At 31.7% G+C, this 20,406-nt stretch overlaps 1 protein-coding gene across 9 annotated transcripts in view; it reads left to right on the top strand.

The window, feature by feature from the left end:
- LOC128867610 (heterogeneous nuclear ribonucleoprotein L) overlaps positions 1–8,929 on the top strand; it is a 277,829-nt gene extending 268,900 nt beyond the window's left edge. For all 9 annotated transcript variants that reach the window (XM_054109012.1, XM_054109014.1, XM_054109013.1 and 6 more), the window contains 3 exons: positions 1,342–1,617; positions 1,747–1,951; positions 4,761–8,929. In XM_054109012.1, coding sequence (XP_053964987.1) covers positions 1,342–1,617; positions 1,747–1,951; positions 4,761–4,897 — 618 coding nt within the window. In that variant the 3' untranslated portion in view covers positions 4,898–8,929. The remainder of the gene's footprint in view (positions 1–1,341; positions 1,618–1,746; positions 1,952–4,760) is intronic.
- The last annotated feature ends 11,477 nt before the right edge of the window (positions 8,930–20,406 follow it).

Here is a 20,406-nt window from a genome sequence, read left to right as displayed (position 1 = left end):
AGCTATCGGCATAGATAAATTTTTATTTGACGAATTGCTGAGAAAACGAAAATAATCAAAGGGCAGGGTTGTTTACATTTGTTTATTTTTTTTTGCTATTATTATTAATTATTATTTTTTTTTTTTGAGGGGTCTTATCAGGCAAATTGAAGAATGTAAATATCTAAAAAAATAAGTAAGCCAACTTCTACTTAGTTGCTTTAATCTCATTTTATTTTTGTGAAAGTGTAAAAAAAATTATTTGGACGGTCGTTAGGGGTTTTTTGGAGAATTGTTTCTCGAATTTTTTTGTTTCAATACTTTAATTTTTTTATTATAGCATATAAATAAGCAAATTTCTACTTAGTTGCTTCAATCTATTCTATTGAAATTTCCTTAATAATTATAACCTTCTTTGCGCTTATTTCATAGGCATAGATGTAACTCAAGCATTTGCAGATGACTTCTCATACAGGCATGCTTAGTTTCTTCTTTCTAAAGTTAATAAAGTGTTTAAGCAATTTAAACCTAACTTGCAAGAAGAATCTTACCGGTTGTTGTCATACTGTGTTGTGCCAGTGCAGCTCTGGCCTTCTCTACTCTTTCCTAAGCCCATCTTCCCACAACCAAGTAGGGGAAGCTTAGAAGCCGCAGCCTCTATAACTCATGAGCCTCATTTTCAGTTATGGGTACAGCAGCATATGCTATTGGCAACATGCTGAGAAATCTTCTTCATCTACAGTGGACTAAAAAATCTTTTCAGCTTCATAGCATTCTCCTTTTTGTATTTAATATTCAAAATAAGCTGAACTTAAAACAAAAGATTTATTTCAAAAATTAGTTTGCTGATATGTCCTATTTTTGATTGTCTAATCCGGCAATTATGGTTTGCTAACCAGCCACAAAAAACATATGTTTGCTTCTCTAGCAACATGTGACCTCTGCAGCATGTTGAGAAACATTCAACTTTGTTTTGGATACATTTGAAAAATGTTGGAAAGCTGACGCGAGTGTTGCGATCAACGTTTTAATATGAAAAATAAAATCAACTCGCGAATGTTTTTGGCAACATGCTGAGCGACTTTTATGATCAACAATTTAATAATAAACATTAATTTTTGTTTAAATTTTTTTTTTTAGTTTCTAAATGAAGTGCTGAACAAACAATACTCTTCTTTGACTCTATGCTAAATAAAAATTTTAATTACAAATGCGAAAAGTAATGCAAATTTCTTTATTATTACAACTCATCCAACGCGATTCACCTCAATTTCTATTTAATTTAATTTTTTTTCATTTGAATTCACTTTTTTTTTTGTAATACCAGTTTTATCACTTTGTCACTCTCACTCTTTTCGATAGATTAAATTTCTGAAAACCAAAGAAGGCACCGCTATGGTACAAATGGGCGATTCGGTCGCCGTCGAACGCTGTGTCCAACATTTGAACAACATTCCCGTCGGCAATGGTGGCAAAATCCAAATTGCCTTCTCCAAACAGAATTTCCTGTCCGAAGTTATAAATCCATTTTTATTACCCGATCATACACCCAGTTTTAAGGAGTATACCGGCTCAAAGAATAATCGCTTCCTGTCGCCAGCCCAGGCAAGCAAAAATCGTATACAACCACCGAGCAAGGTAAGTGAAACAAATTTGTTTTCCTGAAATTCGATTTTCTATTTCTATGATTTGATTTTCTATTTCTATTTACTTCACATATTGTACCCTTTGTGTATGTAAATTTGTGTGTTTGTTCTTTCTTCACAGATTCTGCACTTTTTCAACACACCGCCTGGCTTAACCGAAGACCAGCTCATAGGCATTTTCAATATCAAAGAAGTGCCCGCCACATCGGTGCGATTATTCCCACTCAAAACGGAGCGTTCCTCATCGGGCCTGATTGAGTTCCCAAATATTTCACAGGCCGTGTTGGCCATCATGAAGTGTAATCATCTGCCAATTGAGGGTAAAGGTGAGTTTTTAATGGTTATCATTTTTTTATTTAAGTTAAAGAAAGTAATAAAAAAATAAAAAAAAATCACGATTTATCTATAATTGAAAATACCTATAATTACTCAGTTGTTAAGTTTTTTCTAAATATGGCTACAAATTAATTTTATGTTTGATAAAGCTTCTAAGGTTAACAAAGCCGCAACTTCCCTTAACCGGACACTGTCCGTTCGAATTCCCTGTGATGAAACATAATCGAGCTGTATGGTATGTCGTTTTGTGATAGCAAGGATGGCAAGGTAGAATCAGCTTAGCTTCTCCGGGCTGTTCTTCTTACACGCGGTTAAGATTCTGAATTTTTTACATTTCATCTGACTAAATCAAATCTTCTCCTTTAGGATAACCATCTAACGTAGCCAAACCTCCAGTTATGATCCTCGTTTGATTAGCTGTCGTGCTTTTAACGAAACATTCACAATTTTAGCCTTACCATAATATGTATGTATACGAGGGTCGTATGAAAAGTCCGTGCCAAAATAAAAACTACTTAATTGTGTGGGGTAAACCTTTTTATATTTTTCGACCTAGTCGCCTTTTAGGTTTATACACTTCGTCCAACGCTGTTCTAGTTTGTTGATCTCTTCCAAATAATAAGATTTGTCCAAGACCATTTTTTTTTTTTTTTTGTCAAATTGCAGATCAAATATTTAGTAGTCTGTGGGACACGATTTCGAAGAATAGGGGAATGTGAAACGAGTTGAAACCCTATTTTCATTAATTTTACGGCCACTACTACTGAGGCGTGAGCTGGTGCGTTGTCGTGATGAAAAAGGAAAATCACTCGACTTCCTCGATTCAAACGAATGCGAAACACCAAAAATACACAAATTTGGCTGAAACTGGGTGTGTGTTCTTCCAAGAGATGCTACTAACTAATAATGCCAACTCTCTGTCTTTACATGAATTTTTCAAACGACTATTTCGAAGGGATTCTAACACTAATTTACACTTAGTTTAGAGCACATAGTAAATCAGAGTTACACGGCTTGGTTCGTCTCAATACATATTTTTGAAAAGACTCATACGTAGTCCTAGTGAGGTTAAGACGTACGCAAAAAATGTTTCGAATATAATTTCTCCCAAGTTAAAGCGTGACTTTCATTGACTAGTTAGCTTAAAAGTGGTTAGAAGGCTGGAAAAAGTCTGAATACTGACTGTATCTATAAAAAAGGTATCTACTTCTATTTTTCACAGTTTCTTCTATTTTTGTGCATGACTAAGGGTTATATAGTATTTACGTACCTCTGTAAACCAATATTTTAAGAATAAATCGAATTCTATGAGTATTCCTATACTACCTCATTATTACTGATCTTATGGTATAAGGGATTTAAAAGCCAAATATACCGCATTACGTAGGTCGCCCATTCGCTAAGAGCTGGGGCATGTTTTGTACTAAAAGACGAAGTTGAACTATTTGCACTGAGATATATATGTATATTGTGTATTGTAATACATTTTGACAAGTTCTTGCCACCTAAATAAGTCTTTAAAGATCAACCACCACACCATTAAAGACAAAGAGGTCGACTTGCTCCGAAAAACTGCCGCGATACTAGTCCATTTCCGTTTTGAATACTGGACCTTCGTGTACCTACCCTTAGATAACTCAATAACAGCATTTAACGTACGATTTTGAGAGTCATTAATAGACATACTACAAAAACCATGTAGAATTTCATAAGAATTCGAACTGTAGAATTTTCCATCGAACAAATAAGTTACTCTGCCCTCAGGGAGTTCGCTTTGAGTCTGTAAGTGGTATTTTAAGTAAAGATATGTACAATATGAATACAGGGCGGCAAAAAGTTATTTGGACATCGGATGAAAGCAAACAGGCATCCAAACATTTTCGGTAACCATTACGAGTTTAATATGGACTCATTAATAATATCGATTAGATTCAGGGAGAGATCTTCTCTGCAATGCGATGGGAATAGTATAGTAATTGCGAATATTCATGAGAAAAGTAAACTTGCGTACGGCCGTCAGCGAGCTCTGGCAGGACTGTCATACAAAAAACTGCGCTCTTTATAGTTCATTGTGGGTTCTTTGGAAAACGTTGGATGTGGTGATATGGCGAATTATAATTTTGAATATTTATAAGAATATTTGAAAGTTTTTTTAACACAAGTATTTCCAATAGAAGTTTTTGCGTAAGATTCTGACTCTGAGTTCATAAGTACATTACTTTGAAAAGCCTGGCAGTGAAGTATTGGAAAATATGTGAGGTTTCTGCAGTGCTAAGATTTATCTATGGTTTGCCGCATTTCGAAATACAAACACAGAAATTTTAATGAGGCAAATGTCTGTTTAGAGGATCGCGATAAAACATTTAATGGAGAGCATGAAAAATAAGAAAAATTCTAGACTATTCTGAAAAGTAGAGTACCAGAAGGTAGTAAAATGCCGATACCCCTTTGAAAGAGACAATGTCGTAAGCTGCTGAAAGTAATTAGAACTGAGTTTTTGCAAAATAATCTGTATTTGTAAGGGTTCGCCCTATTACTACTTAAAATCAATATATTTCAATGCGCTACATTTAACTGGCGCTTACGCTCTTCTTGGGTGTTTGGCCGAGCTCCACCTCCTATTTGTGGCGTGCGTTCTGTTGCTGTTCCACAAATGGAGAGACCTAAAGTTTTAAGCCGAATCCGAACGGCAGATATTTTTTAGCAAGAGGTTTCTCATGGCAGAAATAAATAAATAAATTTTATTTTCATAAATTTAGTAATATGAAAATAATCTACTCTTCCCTTCTCTCATTCCAGGTACCAAATTCCCCTTCATCATGAAACTCTGCTTCTCGTCGTCGAAGAGCATGAATGGCGCCTGGAATAATGCCACCAACGAGGGCATGATCGAGAAAGAGAATGAAGCGGAAGTTAAACAGGATGTATATAATTGAGATTTAATACAAATCCTTTAAGCTTAAAAACCCAACAACAACAATAACACAACACAACCATATATAAATAAATAGAGACAACATTGAAAAGCAACAAAAAAATAATAAAAAAATTAAAACAAAACACAAATGCAAATAACAACAATGAAAACAAAAACAAAACGATTAGAAACTAGAATGGCAAAGACAAACAGCGCTGCAAGCCGCAAAGCAGAAGTACGAGTGTAAGAAGAAAAAGCGAAGAAGGCAAACTAGGAAAGTTACGTAAACGCAATGAAGCGGTGCGCCGCAGACGAAAGCAGCGTAGAACAAGTGAAAGCGAGCAGCGCGAAGAGCGTTAAGAAAACAATTTTTCGTTTGGATAACAAACAACAGCAACCAGAATAATAACAACAACAACAACAAAGGCACTTTTTTTAGTATAATTCGTTGGTATTGAAATGAGACAATTATTATTAAAATAAAAAATTTACTTTAATTACTATTATTACGAACTATACTTATGTATATTACTTAGCTACATTTAAAAATATTATATAATTATTTCCTATTTTTCGCTCATTAATGTTTTTGGTTCTGTTAACGAATTTTTCACACACCCAACACGCATTGATGCGCACTTGACGACATTTTTTGACTGGAGCGAAATGTGTAGACATACATACGTACATACATATTTGTATAATATAATATTGTTTTGATGCAGAGAATGCGGTAGAAGAAGGCGAAAAATGGCAAAAAAAAACAAAAAGCAAAAAAAACCAAAAACTATGTTTTTGAAAAAATTTGATTGCTTTATTTTAAAAACCTAAGAGCCGCCTTGAAGGAAGCAATTCATGCAAAAAGTATACCCACACGCATACAGATACACATATTGTATGTAAATATACGCTGGCTGTTGAGAGTGGTGGTTACACTTAAAATTGTATTTAAATTAGTTCTTAATTTTTATAATTATAATTTCCCATTTCATTTCATTACATCGCATCGGTTCTTTCATTGTACTACTCTTATTACATACATACATATGTATATTATTATTATATTAATAACTACTTCGCCCAAAATCATTCGCCTGTTGAATTTGTAAATTGAAATTGAGTGGACATTAGTTTTAAATATAACTATACTTATAAAATTAAATTTAAAACAAAAAAAAAACAAAATTAAAGAACAAAAAATAGAGAAAAAAATTTTTCGAAAATAAATGCTAAAGAAACAAAAAAAACAAACAAACAAGAAATGAAAGTAGCATTGAATTTCGTTAGGTGAAATATATATTTAATTTGACAATATTAAGCAAAAGAGCCAGAAAAAAGAAGTACATATTAGTTGAAGAAGAAAACAAAAACAAAACACGAAAAAGGATAACAATAGCAGCAGAAGTTAGCGGAAAATTATAGAATTGCAAATGAAAAATTTGCAACGCCACAAAAGAAAATATTGAAGAACAAGAGCCAACAAAATGAAGCCAGCATATTTTATAAGAAAAATAAAGCAAAAATGGCAAACAAAAAAGTTAGTAAAAAATCCCCAAAAAAAGTAAATAAATAAATAAAAAATTATTAACAAGCAAAGGCTGCAGAAAAGTACGTGAAAATGCCAATTTGCTTAAAAATATTTTTTTTCTCCATCTAACTATTAACTCTCTCTCGCTCTCATGTATGTATGTATGTAGTTGGCTTCATATCCAGGCGAAAGGGCTGAAAGCGCATACAAACAAGCGAACAGCTCATAAGCTCAGATAGAGGCAGAGAAAGTGAAAGCAGACATAGACATAGACAGAGACAGAGGCAGGGGAAGTGCGTGTTTAGCACGAAAGAGACAACAATATATTTGTAGAGTAAAATAAAGCGAGTTAAAAAAACAACTACTGTGTATTAGTTTAGCAGAATTGTGTGCAATTTGAATTGAATTTAAAAATTCAGTTAGTAGTAGTTGAAAAGTATAAAAAAAATATAAACAAAAACAAAAAATAAAATAATTTAAATTAAAATAAAATAATATAAAGTAAAGCTAAATAAAAAGCTTTATTAAGCTGAGAGGAGCTGAGAGAAGCCGTAGCTGAGGAATAAGTAAAAGAAGTAGAAGTAAAAGTAGAAGAGGAAGTAGAAGAAGAAGTAGGAGAAGAAGAATCAGAAGAAGAAGAAGACGAATGAAAGAAAGCACACGCGTCGCATGGCCGGCCATTAGCGAAGTAGTAAATGACGCGTCAAACGATTGTTGTAGCAAACAGACGATGGCAAAATGTGGAATACTTTAACTTAACGTAACGCAAAAGCAGTGTGCGTGTGAACACTGTTGCACAAGCTGAAATCTACAAAACAAATAAAAGACATTATTTTTGTTCTAATACTTTTTTAAACAATATATGTATATATATATATATATATTGTATATATATAATATGTATGTATGTATATAATATATTTACAGGTATATATAAATATATATATGTATATGTATATACTATTACTAATAAATAATTATTAAAAATAAAAACAAAAAAAAAGCAAATGAAATTGAGTAAGAGTAAATAAGCGCTAAAAAATTTAAAGGTAATAAAATAAATTTATTGAAATTATTTAAAAGTAATTTAATGCAGCAAAAACAAGAAACAAAAAACAGAAATATTTGAAATAATTGTAATTGTATGGAATATGATAAAGCTATTATAATTAATTAATTATTATTATTATTAATAAAAGAAATCATTAAATTAATTATTAACATTATGAGTACTATAATTGCTATATATAATTTTATTTATATATATATATATATATATATACGTGTATATGTATATGTATTCAAAGAAAGAAAAACGCAAACAAACAAAACTACCATTTTTATGTATGTATCGAAAAACATAACAACAACAAAAAAACCAAAAGAATGAAAGGGATTTTAGAAATAGCGCGCCAGACGCCATGAAAAGGCAAGAAACGCTTAAAGAGCGAAGCAGTGAAAGAGCAGAAAGAGGGCTTAAGTTAGCAGAAAAGCAAAGCAAATCGCAAAGGTGGTTAAATTTTGCAGGGAAAAAGGTCAGCAAAGAAATAGTAAAGCGCACGAGAACAGAGAAAACACAGCAAATGCTAAAGAGACTGCAGTGAAAAGGGTATAGACAACAGACTCGGTAGAGTGAGACACGACAAGCGTTATCTCGCGATTACTATTTGTGAATTGAAACACATCCGAATTGAAATACGCGGTATTTGAGTCAATTTTTATTTTTGTGGCGCAATACAATTACAAAACTCCAGAAACTTGTGTGCTTATAAAATTCTGTTAAATATGGAAATTTGCTAAAAAATATATTTCATTACAATATTTCAGTACTGAGGTCAATATTTAAGGTCTCCACGAGGCCGCTAATTATAAAGGGGCAGTGGAAAGGCGAAATTTAGTGGTGATCTACAAAAGAAGGAGACAGTTAAGCATTGCTGCAAGCTAGTGTCACGAGGAATACCAAATCAAAAAAATATATATATATATCTACTTGTCACATTTTCTAGTAGTTCCGAATTCTGCATTAAAATCTGAGAAAAAAAAAGTACACTAGCGCATAGCTCTAGAGTGAATTTCGAGTGTCCAAAATTTCAAAAGAAGCTATCTTTAATTAGCACGAGATTTTTTTTAATTTGTTTCTGTCTTTTTTGTTAATTTTTTTTTTTAATTTAAACTTTATTTAGTATTCCATCTATACTTAAAAATTATAGAGGACTGTTTACAAATATTTGAATTCATTTAAAAAGTGACGTTGATTTAAGCATTAAAGGCACATTTCCTGTGAAATATTCGTTCTAGTAAACAAATTTAATATTTTATAGATAGCTCTAAGATGAGCTGGATAGGTGTTTTCCTTTTCAAAGATACGCAATGGCGACACGAGAGTAGAGGCCAGTACATTCGGGTGTGATCGATATTTGCTGTTCGAAAATTGAGAGAGAGTTAAGGCATTGAAGATAGAAAATGGAAATAATACATTTGCTGTTGAAAATAAAATGAATGTAAAACCAAAATAATCGCAAATACGAGTATGTTGTTAAAAAAAAATTACAATAATACTAGAAAAAAAATTGTAAACTCTTTTTTTAACAAAATATTCACAATTATTATGGTTTTAGATTCATTTTATTTTCGATAGCAGGTGTATTTTTTCCACTTTCTATCTTCAATCAGTTGTTAAAAATAAAAAAAATAAATATTAGAAAAAAGTGTGAAATAAATTTTTTAAATTAATTGTTTTTTAACAAAATATTTACAATTATTTTGATCACTTTATTTTCAACAGTAGGTGTATTTTCCTCATTGCCGTATTCACAATTATTTTGGTTTCAGATTAATTTTATTTTCAACAGCAGCTATATATTTTCCACTTTCTATCTTCATTGCAGTTGTTATAAATAAAAAAATTAAAATAGAAAAAAAATTTTCTTTTATTGTAAGTTTTTTTTTTCTTTGCATAAAAGAATTACATACACGCACATTTCCAATTATAACATCAAAAATTGCTTTTAATTTGCTTTGCAGCGCCATCAAAGGGTTCTTTAAATAAAAAAATCGATAACAAAAATAAATTCTTCGTACCAAAAAATACCCAAAGTAGCATTCATAACACATTGGTCCATATTAATCTACATATTAACTTCGTATTAATTAAAGAAAGCTTCTTTTAAAATCTGGGGCGCTCGAAATTGCCTATAGAGCAATGCGCTAGTAACTTATTTAGAATCCGAATCTGCTAGTAACGATGTCGAAAAAAGTTTGCCCACCCTAATATATATGATGTATTATATATAGGTACATGTCTGCGTGCTTTTGATAAAACAACTCAAGTCGAGTTAGCGCTTTTTTCTGTCAGACACCAAATTGCTAATTGAAATATTTAATCCATTACTCATTTGTAACCGCAGCTTGAGCAACCAACTTAATAGAAGTTTAATAAAATATTAAACTTTTCTATGATAGATCAGAATTTATAGACCTTGAAGCAAAATCTTTTGAAGCTATGTAAGTTATTTCGCCAAAAGGCAAACACAGATATATTCTAAATTTTTTTCCAATTTCATACTTAAATTCAGTATTTAGTGTCTGCTTGAGAGTGCTACAGAACGATGAATGGGCAGAGAAAGAAATACGTTTATCGTATAAAAAACACAAAAAAAAAATAAAAAACAATAGAAAAAACACTAAAAGTCGTAAATACTCACCTAGGCGTGTTATTTGCTTCCAATGCTTAGCTGTGGCAAAATGTGAAAAAAGTAGTCTATCCGTAGGAGCTTCTGCTGAAATTGCAATTTGCCGATTTGACAGCAAACTCAATTTTTGAGTGACATCTATATAAATGTGTACACAGGCAGATAAAAGCTATACATATTAAACAAAAGAAATTTTTGCTTAGGCAGATAAAGGCTTTTCATTTTAAGCAAAAGAAATTTTTGAAAATTTTTGCTCAGGCAGATAAAAGCTTTTCATTTTAAACAAAAGAAATTTTTAAATTTCCCAGTTCATGAAAAGAGCGAAAAATTCTGAAAACTTTTTTTGTGGAATATCATTCTGCCTGTAATATTAATCTTTGAAAGATCACAACTACATACATATCTTTCTGTTTGAAGTTTTCACTGTACATATTAGGAAACTTGAAATTTTGAGAGCAAGAGGGCTCATATTATTCCGAGTCAAGCAGCGAATATACGTTTTCCTGAAATATTAGAGCCACTTCACTGCATAGTAGTGATCTCAATTCGTGCTCGCTGTGGTAAAATGTTTTTATGTTCACATTGTACTATGGTCCTATGCTCCAACTGGGAACTCTAGAAATTGATGATAAATATTCATACCGTATATGAGCCAATTCATGCTTGGCCAAACCAAAATTTCTTTGCGACTGATCGTGACTAGAACTGAATTGAACCGAATCTTAATCTCTTTAATGAATGCCCTCATTGCTGCTTAGTATATAAATAATAAATAAGCGAACAGCGACCATCTCTATGATGTGGATCAACCCTTAATGGCAATTTAATAAATCAATATATGACTTTTGCGAAATTTTCGAGTCTCAAGCTATTTCTGATTTTCAAATCACGAATTCCATTCATTCAGTTTTGAGAAAAGCGATCTTCAAGATTTTTAATTAAAATCAAACAAAATCTTTGGAATTGGGCTAATATAGAAATAATTGGTACATAATTTATAATTGTATAAGTTTTCGAGAAAAATTTTCATCGATAAAAGCAATATGCAACGCATCTGGATTCCAATATACAAAAGTTTTTTACAAAAACGCTTCCAAAGAGTCTAATTGGGATTTTCTGCCAATGCTTAGTTGTGGCTGCTGAATGTGCAAAAAACGAAGCCTATCCGCATGGGCTTCGGCTGAAATTGCAACGCAACTATTTCTCACTCGACTCTCTCACACTTCGTGCATAAACCAATGGTCGCGAAATTGAAAGTAAATATATGAGTCTGCGAAGTACAACTGAGATTGTGTTAGTGATATAAGAAAAAAATCCACACAACCGCTACCCACGTTGACTCTGTGCTACCTCAATTTAGAGTATTATCTTCTAGATTGGTGCGATAACCGCTTACGCGGTCAATTTAGAGTCACAGCGACGGAATTTGGTATGGATAGCACAAAGCCGCTTATTTTAGAAACGAAGAAAATAAGAAAAAGTGGTATCCAAGTGGTCTTTGGAATTCAAATATTTGAGATGAAACTTCAATCGTAATATCGTACGTAGTTACGAGGTAATTTTTTCACCATTAAGAGTTTAGGGTATGCAAAAGTTTTGCAGCGAAGTAAAAAAACGAACTAATTATTTTTCTGACTTCATCAAACTTCTCTCTAACTTCAGTCAAGTTATGCAAAAGTTAAGCCTGCCCACAGGTGAATGTGCTGAGATTTTAAAGTAGTCCACAGGTCACATTTGCACTGTTAGCTCCTTCAATTTTTGTTATTCACGCAGTCGAAATTTTGTATGCTGTTAATAACGAAATATTTATTTCAAATAAATGAAGCTTTCAAAGGCACTCTCACATTTTCTTTTTTGCTTGCTGCATTGCTACAGTTCTGCATGCCTGGTAAAATTACTAGAGTACAGTACGAATGGAAACTAGTGCCGCAGCAAGTAGGTGCCTATACTCAGGCGCTGATCTTATGAGGCTGATAAGGATGTATTCAAAAAGAATTTTGTTTAAATTTCAAAACTTTGGAAGGCGGCCTCGTGACTATTTTTTTTAGTTCACTCATTCATTTTACTTTTTTTAGTTTTTTTTTTAATTTTTTATTTTTTTTTTTTTTAATTTTAATTTTTTTTTTTTTATTTTCTTAACTGTGAACAAAGTCAGAACAGGTTGAACCTTAGTAGGGAGCCTCGTGATTTTTGTTTTGTTATTTCAATACACTCATAAATTCTTTTTTTCAATTTTTTTCTTTTTAACTTCCATAATGCGAACAAATTCAGAACAGCTTCAACCTTAGAAGGGGACCTTGAGATTTTTTTTTAATTTTTTTAATTCACTCATAATATTTTTTTTTTGTGGAAATTTTTTGTAAAAATTTTTTATATTTTTTTCTTTTTTTGAATTTCCTTAATTTTTTCACTTTAGTACAGCTTCAAATTAAAAAAAGAACACAACGAAGCGCACAATCTCAAATACGAAGATCGCGCAATAACGCAAAGAAAACGCAACAACAAAGACGTTTCACGACCTTTGAAAATGAAAAACTGCAGTAGCGGAATTTGTAAGTGAAAGAAGGATAAGTAAAGTTAGCTCGGTAATGTAAAGGAAAAATATCAGCAATAAAGGCAAAACAACCATATCAGAAATAAATTAAAGTATATTTGTAGAAAATGGCGTATTTTGGGTTTTATGCGCGCGCGCAATAAAAATAGCAGATAATACAAACGCAACTACAGTAACCAAAATTTCACATTTCGGCAAAGTGCAGTGGCAACAACTACGGTGAGAATTACAAAACAAAAAACAAAAACCAAAAACACAAATAGTGCAAAAATAGCGTTCACTGTTGGCAGGGCAACAACAAGCAGAGAGCAAGTGGTAAATTGATGTGCAAGGATATGCATACAAAAACAACACTGAAACTGAAAATTTCACAAAATCAAGACAGGTAATAATGACAGGATAACTGACATGCTAACCAAGAAATTGTAAAACGATTTTATGTGAATCCACAAATGAGATAAATAAATTTATAAAAATTGAGTAGGAGAAAAATAATAAAAAAATAAAAAATATTTTAAACTTTTTTATGTATTATATATTTATATGTGTGTGTATTATCTTATGTTCCCATGCAATGCAAATGCCTAGCAAGGCATGCCCTGCAAAAAGTAGTAGCTTAAAAATGGTAGCAACAAATAGTAAGTCACTCATGCTCATGCCTAGTAAGTAGTGGGTCAAATAGCCAAAGGCCAGTGGTGGTAAGCAGAAAACTAATCAATTAGAAAACAATAAAAATTCACTTCCATATACTGTGGGTAAAGAATATTAAGCAAATGTGTGCATATTTACTACAACATCAAAAACAAAATCAACGAATTTTTCAAAACTGTATTTTTATGTATTGTATGAAAAAAATTGTGTCGCATTAAAATCAGTTTAGCGAGAACATCAACAAATACTTCATTTGAAACGGCCAATCTGCTAGTGTTTGTGAGTGTGTGTGTGTGTGTGTGCGTGCGTAAGTAGCCAGCGTATTGTGAGCACTGCTAATTTTGAGCTTTCATGCGCGGAAATTTAAAGAGCTTTTATGATTTTGGATTGCGAAAATCTATGCGAATGGCTGGTCAGCGGCATTAAAAATTAAGCCTTAAAAAGTCGTAAAACGCAAAGCACCTCAAAATTAAACTTGACGAAAGGCAAATTATGGCTAACTGCAAAGTGAAAAGCGGTGCTATTGGAAACGAACGAATGCGTATGGGAAAACTGATGCCTTTGATTACAGTGAGCTAGCCGAAAAAGCTTAGTAAAAAGTTAGAAATTCTAAAGATGAAAGCCAACTGCACTGAACTTTTCAAGCTCATGCGCTGAATACTACAACTGGCTGTAACAAAACACTTCGGAAGCGAATTTTTTAATGAAAATTTTAGACATTTACCGAAAACTAATGCTTCTGATAGAGATCAAGGAATATAGGAATAAAAAAGTAAACGGGGAAAGCGAAAAACGAATACGCCTCCTCCGTAAGAAAAGAAGCGCTAAAGCTTTTCTATTATCTGCTTAGATTTCTAGCAACCAAGGAGGCGAACAAAGCACCAATGTTTTGCACAGAAGGCATCAAAGTACTTTTGAAAAGTTAGACAAAATCAGAAGAGCGAAATTTTGTATTGGGCAACCTTATACTTTGACACTTTTCATGAGCGAGATGGCGTAGCATCAGTAATAAAATCACGCAAACAAGAGAAAATACTCTTAAAAGCTGATTGGCGCCTAGAAAGCATGAAAAATGCATGTAGTGAAAGCTTATGGAAAATTTTACAGCATTCAAGCTTTTCATTTGTGAAAGCTACAAGGAATATTCAATGACATTTGAGCTTCTTATTTTTAAAAGCCCAATAAAAGCTTTGTATTGCATGAAAGCATGAAAGCTTTCATTTTAGTGCATATGATTTGGCTTAAAAGTTGCGCGCTTGTGGAAGCTTTGTATGCAAGCCCGAGAAAGCCAGGTGAAATGAGATACGCAAAAGCACGCGATCAAAGCATAAACGTGAAATTCGAAAATGAAGAAACGCACTTCTGCGAAACTATCACACACACATTTTCATGGAAATCTACGATATATAAATTTTTTTTCCGCCGATCAAAGCGCTTAAAATACATGCTTAAAACCAAAATGTTGGGTTTGCTTTAGCAATATTACAAAAAACAGGTGTGTTAAATAGGCGAAAGTATTTAGTAAAAAGACATATTATGTAATAAAATATATTTACTAAGTAAATATAGTTTTGGTGAAATTTTACTTTTGCGCCTACAGCAGTTTTTTTATTTTTCTTTTTTATCTGAACATCGCTGCCCAGCGCTTTGACGCTAGAAATAACCAATGGCAGAGAAAAACTGCTCTAACACATTTCACTTTTTTTTAGAAGCTCTCGAAGAGTTGTTTTTATATGGTTTTTAAAACTGTATTGAAATGGAAAAAAAACTATTTTAATGAAAACAAAAACAAACAACATTAGATTTACAACTTAAGTGAGTAATATTGTAAAATAATTATTTTATATTTAAGTGTAACTGTACTTATTACATATAAACAATTTCATCTAACTATGAGTGTGTATTAAAATCAACAAACAAAAGCAAAATTAGTTCAAATTCAGTTAAAGCATAAATTTTGCAAACACCGGTAGGCGCCAAGCAGCTCATTAAAAGTAGAATCTAAGCAGTGAATGGCGACTAAATAGACAGCCGTATGATTGCACTTAAAATATAAATAAAAATAAATAAAACAAAACATTAAAAAGGCAATACAAACAATAAACGCTTAACAATTAATAAATTCAAAACTGCGTAGAAAGCTAACAAGAAAAAATCAAACACAATTAAATAAATGTAAAAAGGCAAAACATAAAGCAACGACATCTGAAGCTCCTAAAACTAGAAAAATAAACATTTACTAATATTAATTTTAAAACTGAACAAAAAACAAACAACAAAAACAAAAAACGCTGGCAGTTCATTTTTTGTTTTTTTTTCATAAAAAATGTTCAATTGCCAATGCGTGGTAGCTATTTTTAATAAGTATCTACAAAAGCGTAATAATTTATTTTTAAACTCGCCCATGCAATTCCCCACTTGCACTTTTTTTAATGTTAAGCGAATTTCCATCTTATGTTTCTCACTTTATCGCCTTGTTCATTTAGTATAAGTACAAGAAATTACAACAAAACCCCATAAATTAGTTGTTTAACTTTTACTGCAATGAAGAATTTTCTATTTTTTGTTTTGAATCTTTGTATTTATTTTTCTTTAATTTTTATATTTGTTTTAAGCGCCGTTATACGTTAAAAAATGTTTTTCATGCTATGATTGCATATTTTTTTATTTTTATTTTAATATAATATATATTTATAATTCTACATTTTTATCATTGTATTTAAAAATATAATAACTATTATTAATATTAATATTGTAATATATTTTAATTTTAATTATTATTTTTGTTTGTTAAACATTTCTTTTTTTAAACCAAACAAAAAAGAAATGAATCACAAGATTGAAAATCTCTTAAATGAAATATATTTTCATAAACGCTAGTTTTGGTTTGTATTTGAAATAAAATGACAATGATCTTCTGCTAAAAAGATAACTGTATGTGTGTTTTTTTTTAATTTTTTAAACAATTTAATTTTTTTTAATATTTAATTTTAGTTTCAAATTTTGAATTGGCGATTAATATTTTAACTATTTTGTATATTTTATTTGTATATTCGAGCGAGTGAATTTAAATATTCCATTTCTTAAGCGCCGCAGGTGACAAAAGTAGTTTCCCACAACGGTCGGATTTTTACGTTACCGGAATGAACCGGATTTATAACCGGCCAAGAACTTTTCACACTCCAGCTGCATTTCCCGTACATGTATGGTGAATATTTATGCTGCTACAACAAAACAAGTAATTCATTCTAATATGGCGGTTCACTTCTTTTCTGAGGCATATTAAATATATGTATGATTATATTCTTCTCTTAAGTTATTTTCTGCGCTTCTGATGTTATTCAGCGCGAAAATTTTTAGCTGAATAAAATGTATACCTTGAAGTAGCCACCAATGTGTTATATAATAGCGGCTGAATTACTGCGAACGCAATTCGGCGCGAAAATTTATTAGCTGAATAAAATGTATACCTTCTAATAGCCAAAAACTTCTTCTATAATAGCTGCTGAATTACTGCGAACGCTATTCAGCGTGAAAATTTATTAGCTGAATAAAATTTATGCCTTCAAGTAGCCAAAAACTTCACCTCTAATAGCTGCTAAATTACTGCTAACGCTATTCAACTTCCCAGTTTTATAGCTGAATTCATTTTCAGGAAGATTAGTCATATATTTTTCTTAAAAGATTTACTTTTTCACTAGTCTTCACTTATCAATTTACGTGCTTTTGAAGCAATTCAGCTATGTAATTCGAATATTCCTTTTTTTTGCCTACCAGCCAAATTTAGATCAGCCAAATATATTTTTTAGAAAAGCTTTTAGCTACAGATGGCTGCTGAAGTACCTGCAATTCATATTCAGCTCAGCTGGAAAGCTAGGCAATATTTTAGCTTTGCCAAAAATGTCAGCCATTCAGCTATTCCGAACTGCTGAAACACTGCGCTAGCTATGCAGCGCATTATTTTACTAGCTGAACTAATTTTTTGAAAAATTTAAGCCTTTGCTTCGAGAATTCTTAGATACTTTTTTCTGTTTTTTTTTTTGTATTTTTTCATCATTCTACATTTGTTAGGTTTCGCAATTGAAACAATTCAGCTAAAAAGTTAGTTAATATATTTAGGCTTGGGGGCTTAACAGCTAAATTTACTATCAGGCAAAACAAGTTTTTGCCTAGTAAAAATGAAATGCTACTGAATTACCTCAAATCACACTCAGCGCCATACTTTATTAGCTGATTTCATTACAATTTTATTATTTTTATCAATTTGTCACTTACTAGGAATATTTCTGAGCTTCTGAAGTGGAATACAGTTACTTATTTTTCTATTCAGCTAAAACTTATGGAATATCATTGCCAGAGTTGCGCTTGCAGCCATTTAATTATTAATGATTTTTAATGCAAAAGAATATCTTGAAAGCCTATTCAGCTTATGATTTTACCAGCTGAATTAGAAAAAATTAAAAAAAAAATCGTAACTGAAAATGTAGTATACGACCTGTTTACCCATTCAGCTTGTTATACCAGCCAGCTGAAATATCTATTTTGCCACCCTCATGGATTCAGTGTAATTCTAAGAATCCAGCTACCTCAAAAAATTTTAGTATTTGCCTTATTTAATTCAGTTTTATTTCATTCTCTGCTAAAATATGCTGACTCAAGTGGTTGCCCGTGTTTAGTCAGGTGAAAAATGTGGTCACATGTGTTTTATATTTAAGTAAAGTCAACGAATAGCCTACAGATTTCCCATAATACATAAGTATGTATATCTATTGGCATAGGTTTGGTAGCAAACTTACTGAGTTCTGGTTTCTGCAACATATTGCCGCAATAATTAAATGAACTCCTCACATGAGACCAATATGTTGCTGCAATATTTTCTCAGAGAGACGTCGCTCTAATGAGTCTGTAGTCTGGTATGGATCTAGCAACAATGTTTCTCAGTATATGTTTCGGCAATATGTTGTAGACAGATTTGGTCTCTTATCGTGATTGTAGCAGCATAAACTTTTCCCATACAAGTGCGTGGAATGCTGCTAGAGTGACAGTGTGGCCCGTTATAAATCCGCGTCGTTCCGGTAACGAAGCACCTACTGTCTCTCTCTGTCGTCGGTGCGCCTGATGGAAGTGAAGTGACGCTATTCAAACCGAATTTATTTCGTTAGCAACATTTCTTCGTTTACATGTGCACTGCCTTGTCAGGAAACGGGTAATTTTGTTTATGAAATATTTCTAGCTGTTTGTGTGCAGGAGAAATTATCGAGTTCTTCAATTTGAGGTGTATATCAGAAGCTGCTATTGCCTATATTCAAGTGATTGGCATATCAAATATCGTTAAAGGCGATCAAGACAAAATTCCGAAATGAGAATTATTAAAATTAATAAATGTAGATATGTTTCTTATACATTTTATATTAATTTTTTATGAAGGTGAAACCTTTGTTTCTGTTTTTGCTACTTCTATTTTTAATTTCTTCTGTTTGCAGTATTTTCCCAATTAACTTTTTGTTTTGTCTGAGCAATACTATACATTTTCAAATATAATTTGGAGGAATTGAAATTTGACAAATAATCTCTTTAATATAAATTTATATATTTAACTAAGCAAACATTGATATTTAAGTAAAACGAATTATTAGCTTTTGTCATTTAAATATTAAACACTGTTCAAATTTACTATGAAACAACACCTGCTCGATCTAAATATGTAGTTCGATCTATGTATATCTATACACATACATATGTACTCGCAATCCCATAGCTAATTAAAAACTGATATTGTTGTTGTGCTGCAGAAAGTGCTCCTTGCATGTGACCCGGTAGCAAAAACAAAAACACAAATCTCATCAAAAGCAAACTAAAAAAATCAAAAACAAAAACTATCAAATTAACTAACTGACCACCACCGCCAAGACTACGCCACTAAAATCCAGCATAAATAAAATAAATTTAAAAGAAAACAAAAATAAGCCAAAAAATTCGCAAAGGTACACACTCATTTACATATGTATTTGTATATGTATTTATGTAAATAGACGGCAAGCCTGCAACAAATACATACATATGTGTAAGCTTTGTCTCTCAAAGCAAAACCGCAAAACCCACTGAAGCCCAAAAACCCAAAGCCGTCGATGCACAGGAATAGTTTTCATAAAAAATGGAGAAAATATTCAACATCTAAATAACCAATTTGTTGTGTTTATGAAGCAAAAAAGAAAAGAAAAATAGGAGAAAAACTGAAAAAGCGCAAACAGCCACACAATAACCAAATATGCCAAACAAAACAAAATACGAAAAGAACGAGAAATCCTGAATTTTTAACATATCGAAATTTATATACATGTTTTCAATATAAATGTATATTTCAATTTGAACAAAAAAAAAGTATTTAAAAAAATCCAAAAACCCAAAAATAATACTATAAAAATATTCTCTAAGCTTAAGCGCAAAAAAATTAAATAAACAAATAACAAATTTATTAGGTTACAAATGACCGGACAGAACTGAAACAATGAAACGAAATGACAAGGGAGGGAAATCAATAATAAATAATAGAAAGGTAAGAGCAAGGAAGAAGCAGCTTCAGTGTGAAACTGAGAAGAAATTGTGCAAAATTAGATGTAGAAACTGAAAAACAAGCATATCTCTCAGCCGTAGTGCAATGGTATAAATAGGAGGCAAGTAAGAAGAGAGAATTAAAAGAGCAACAAAACATTAGCAGACGATAGTGCATGTTTTCATGTACGCCTTTTAATCAACTACCCGTTAGGAATTAAAATGAAAGAGGAAAGAAAGCAGCGCAAAATGCTTCCTAGAAAGATGTGAAAAAATATAAGAAACTACAAAACACAACAGATTAAAATAGTGTAAAGAGAGAAGCATGAACACATGAAATGCATGAAACCAAAGCGAGGCGAACAACAATTCACTAAAATTGTGTTTGTAAAGTGATTTACTGCCAACTGCAAGTATTTTGTTGTTATTGGAATTCAGCTGAATACGCTGCTCAAAATATATTTTGAATTCAGCAAATTATGAATGATGCTGAATTGAGAAATAATATTTATGGGAAGCTACAGGTATTGCATTGTGGTTACAAAGCAGCT

The sequence above is a fragment of the Anastrepha ludens genome, chromosome 6 (assembly GCF_028408465.1).
Source record: "Anastrepha ludens isolate Willacy chromosome 6, idAnaLude1.1, whole genome shotgun sequence".
NCBI lineage: Eukaryota > Metazoa > Arthropoda > Insecta > Diptera > Tephritidae > Anastrepha > Anastrepha ludens.
This window is presented reverse-complemented; position numbering and strand designations above follow the sequence as displayed.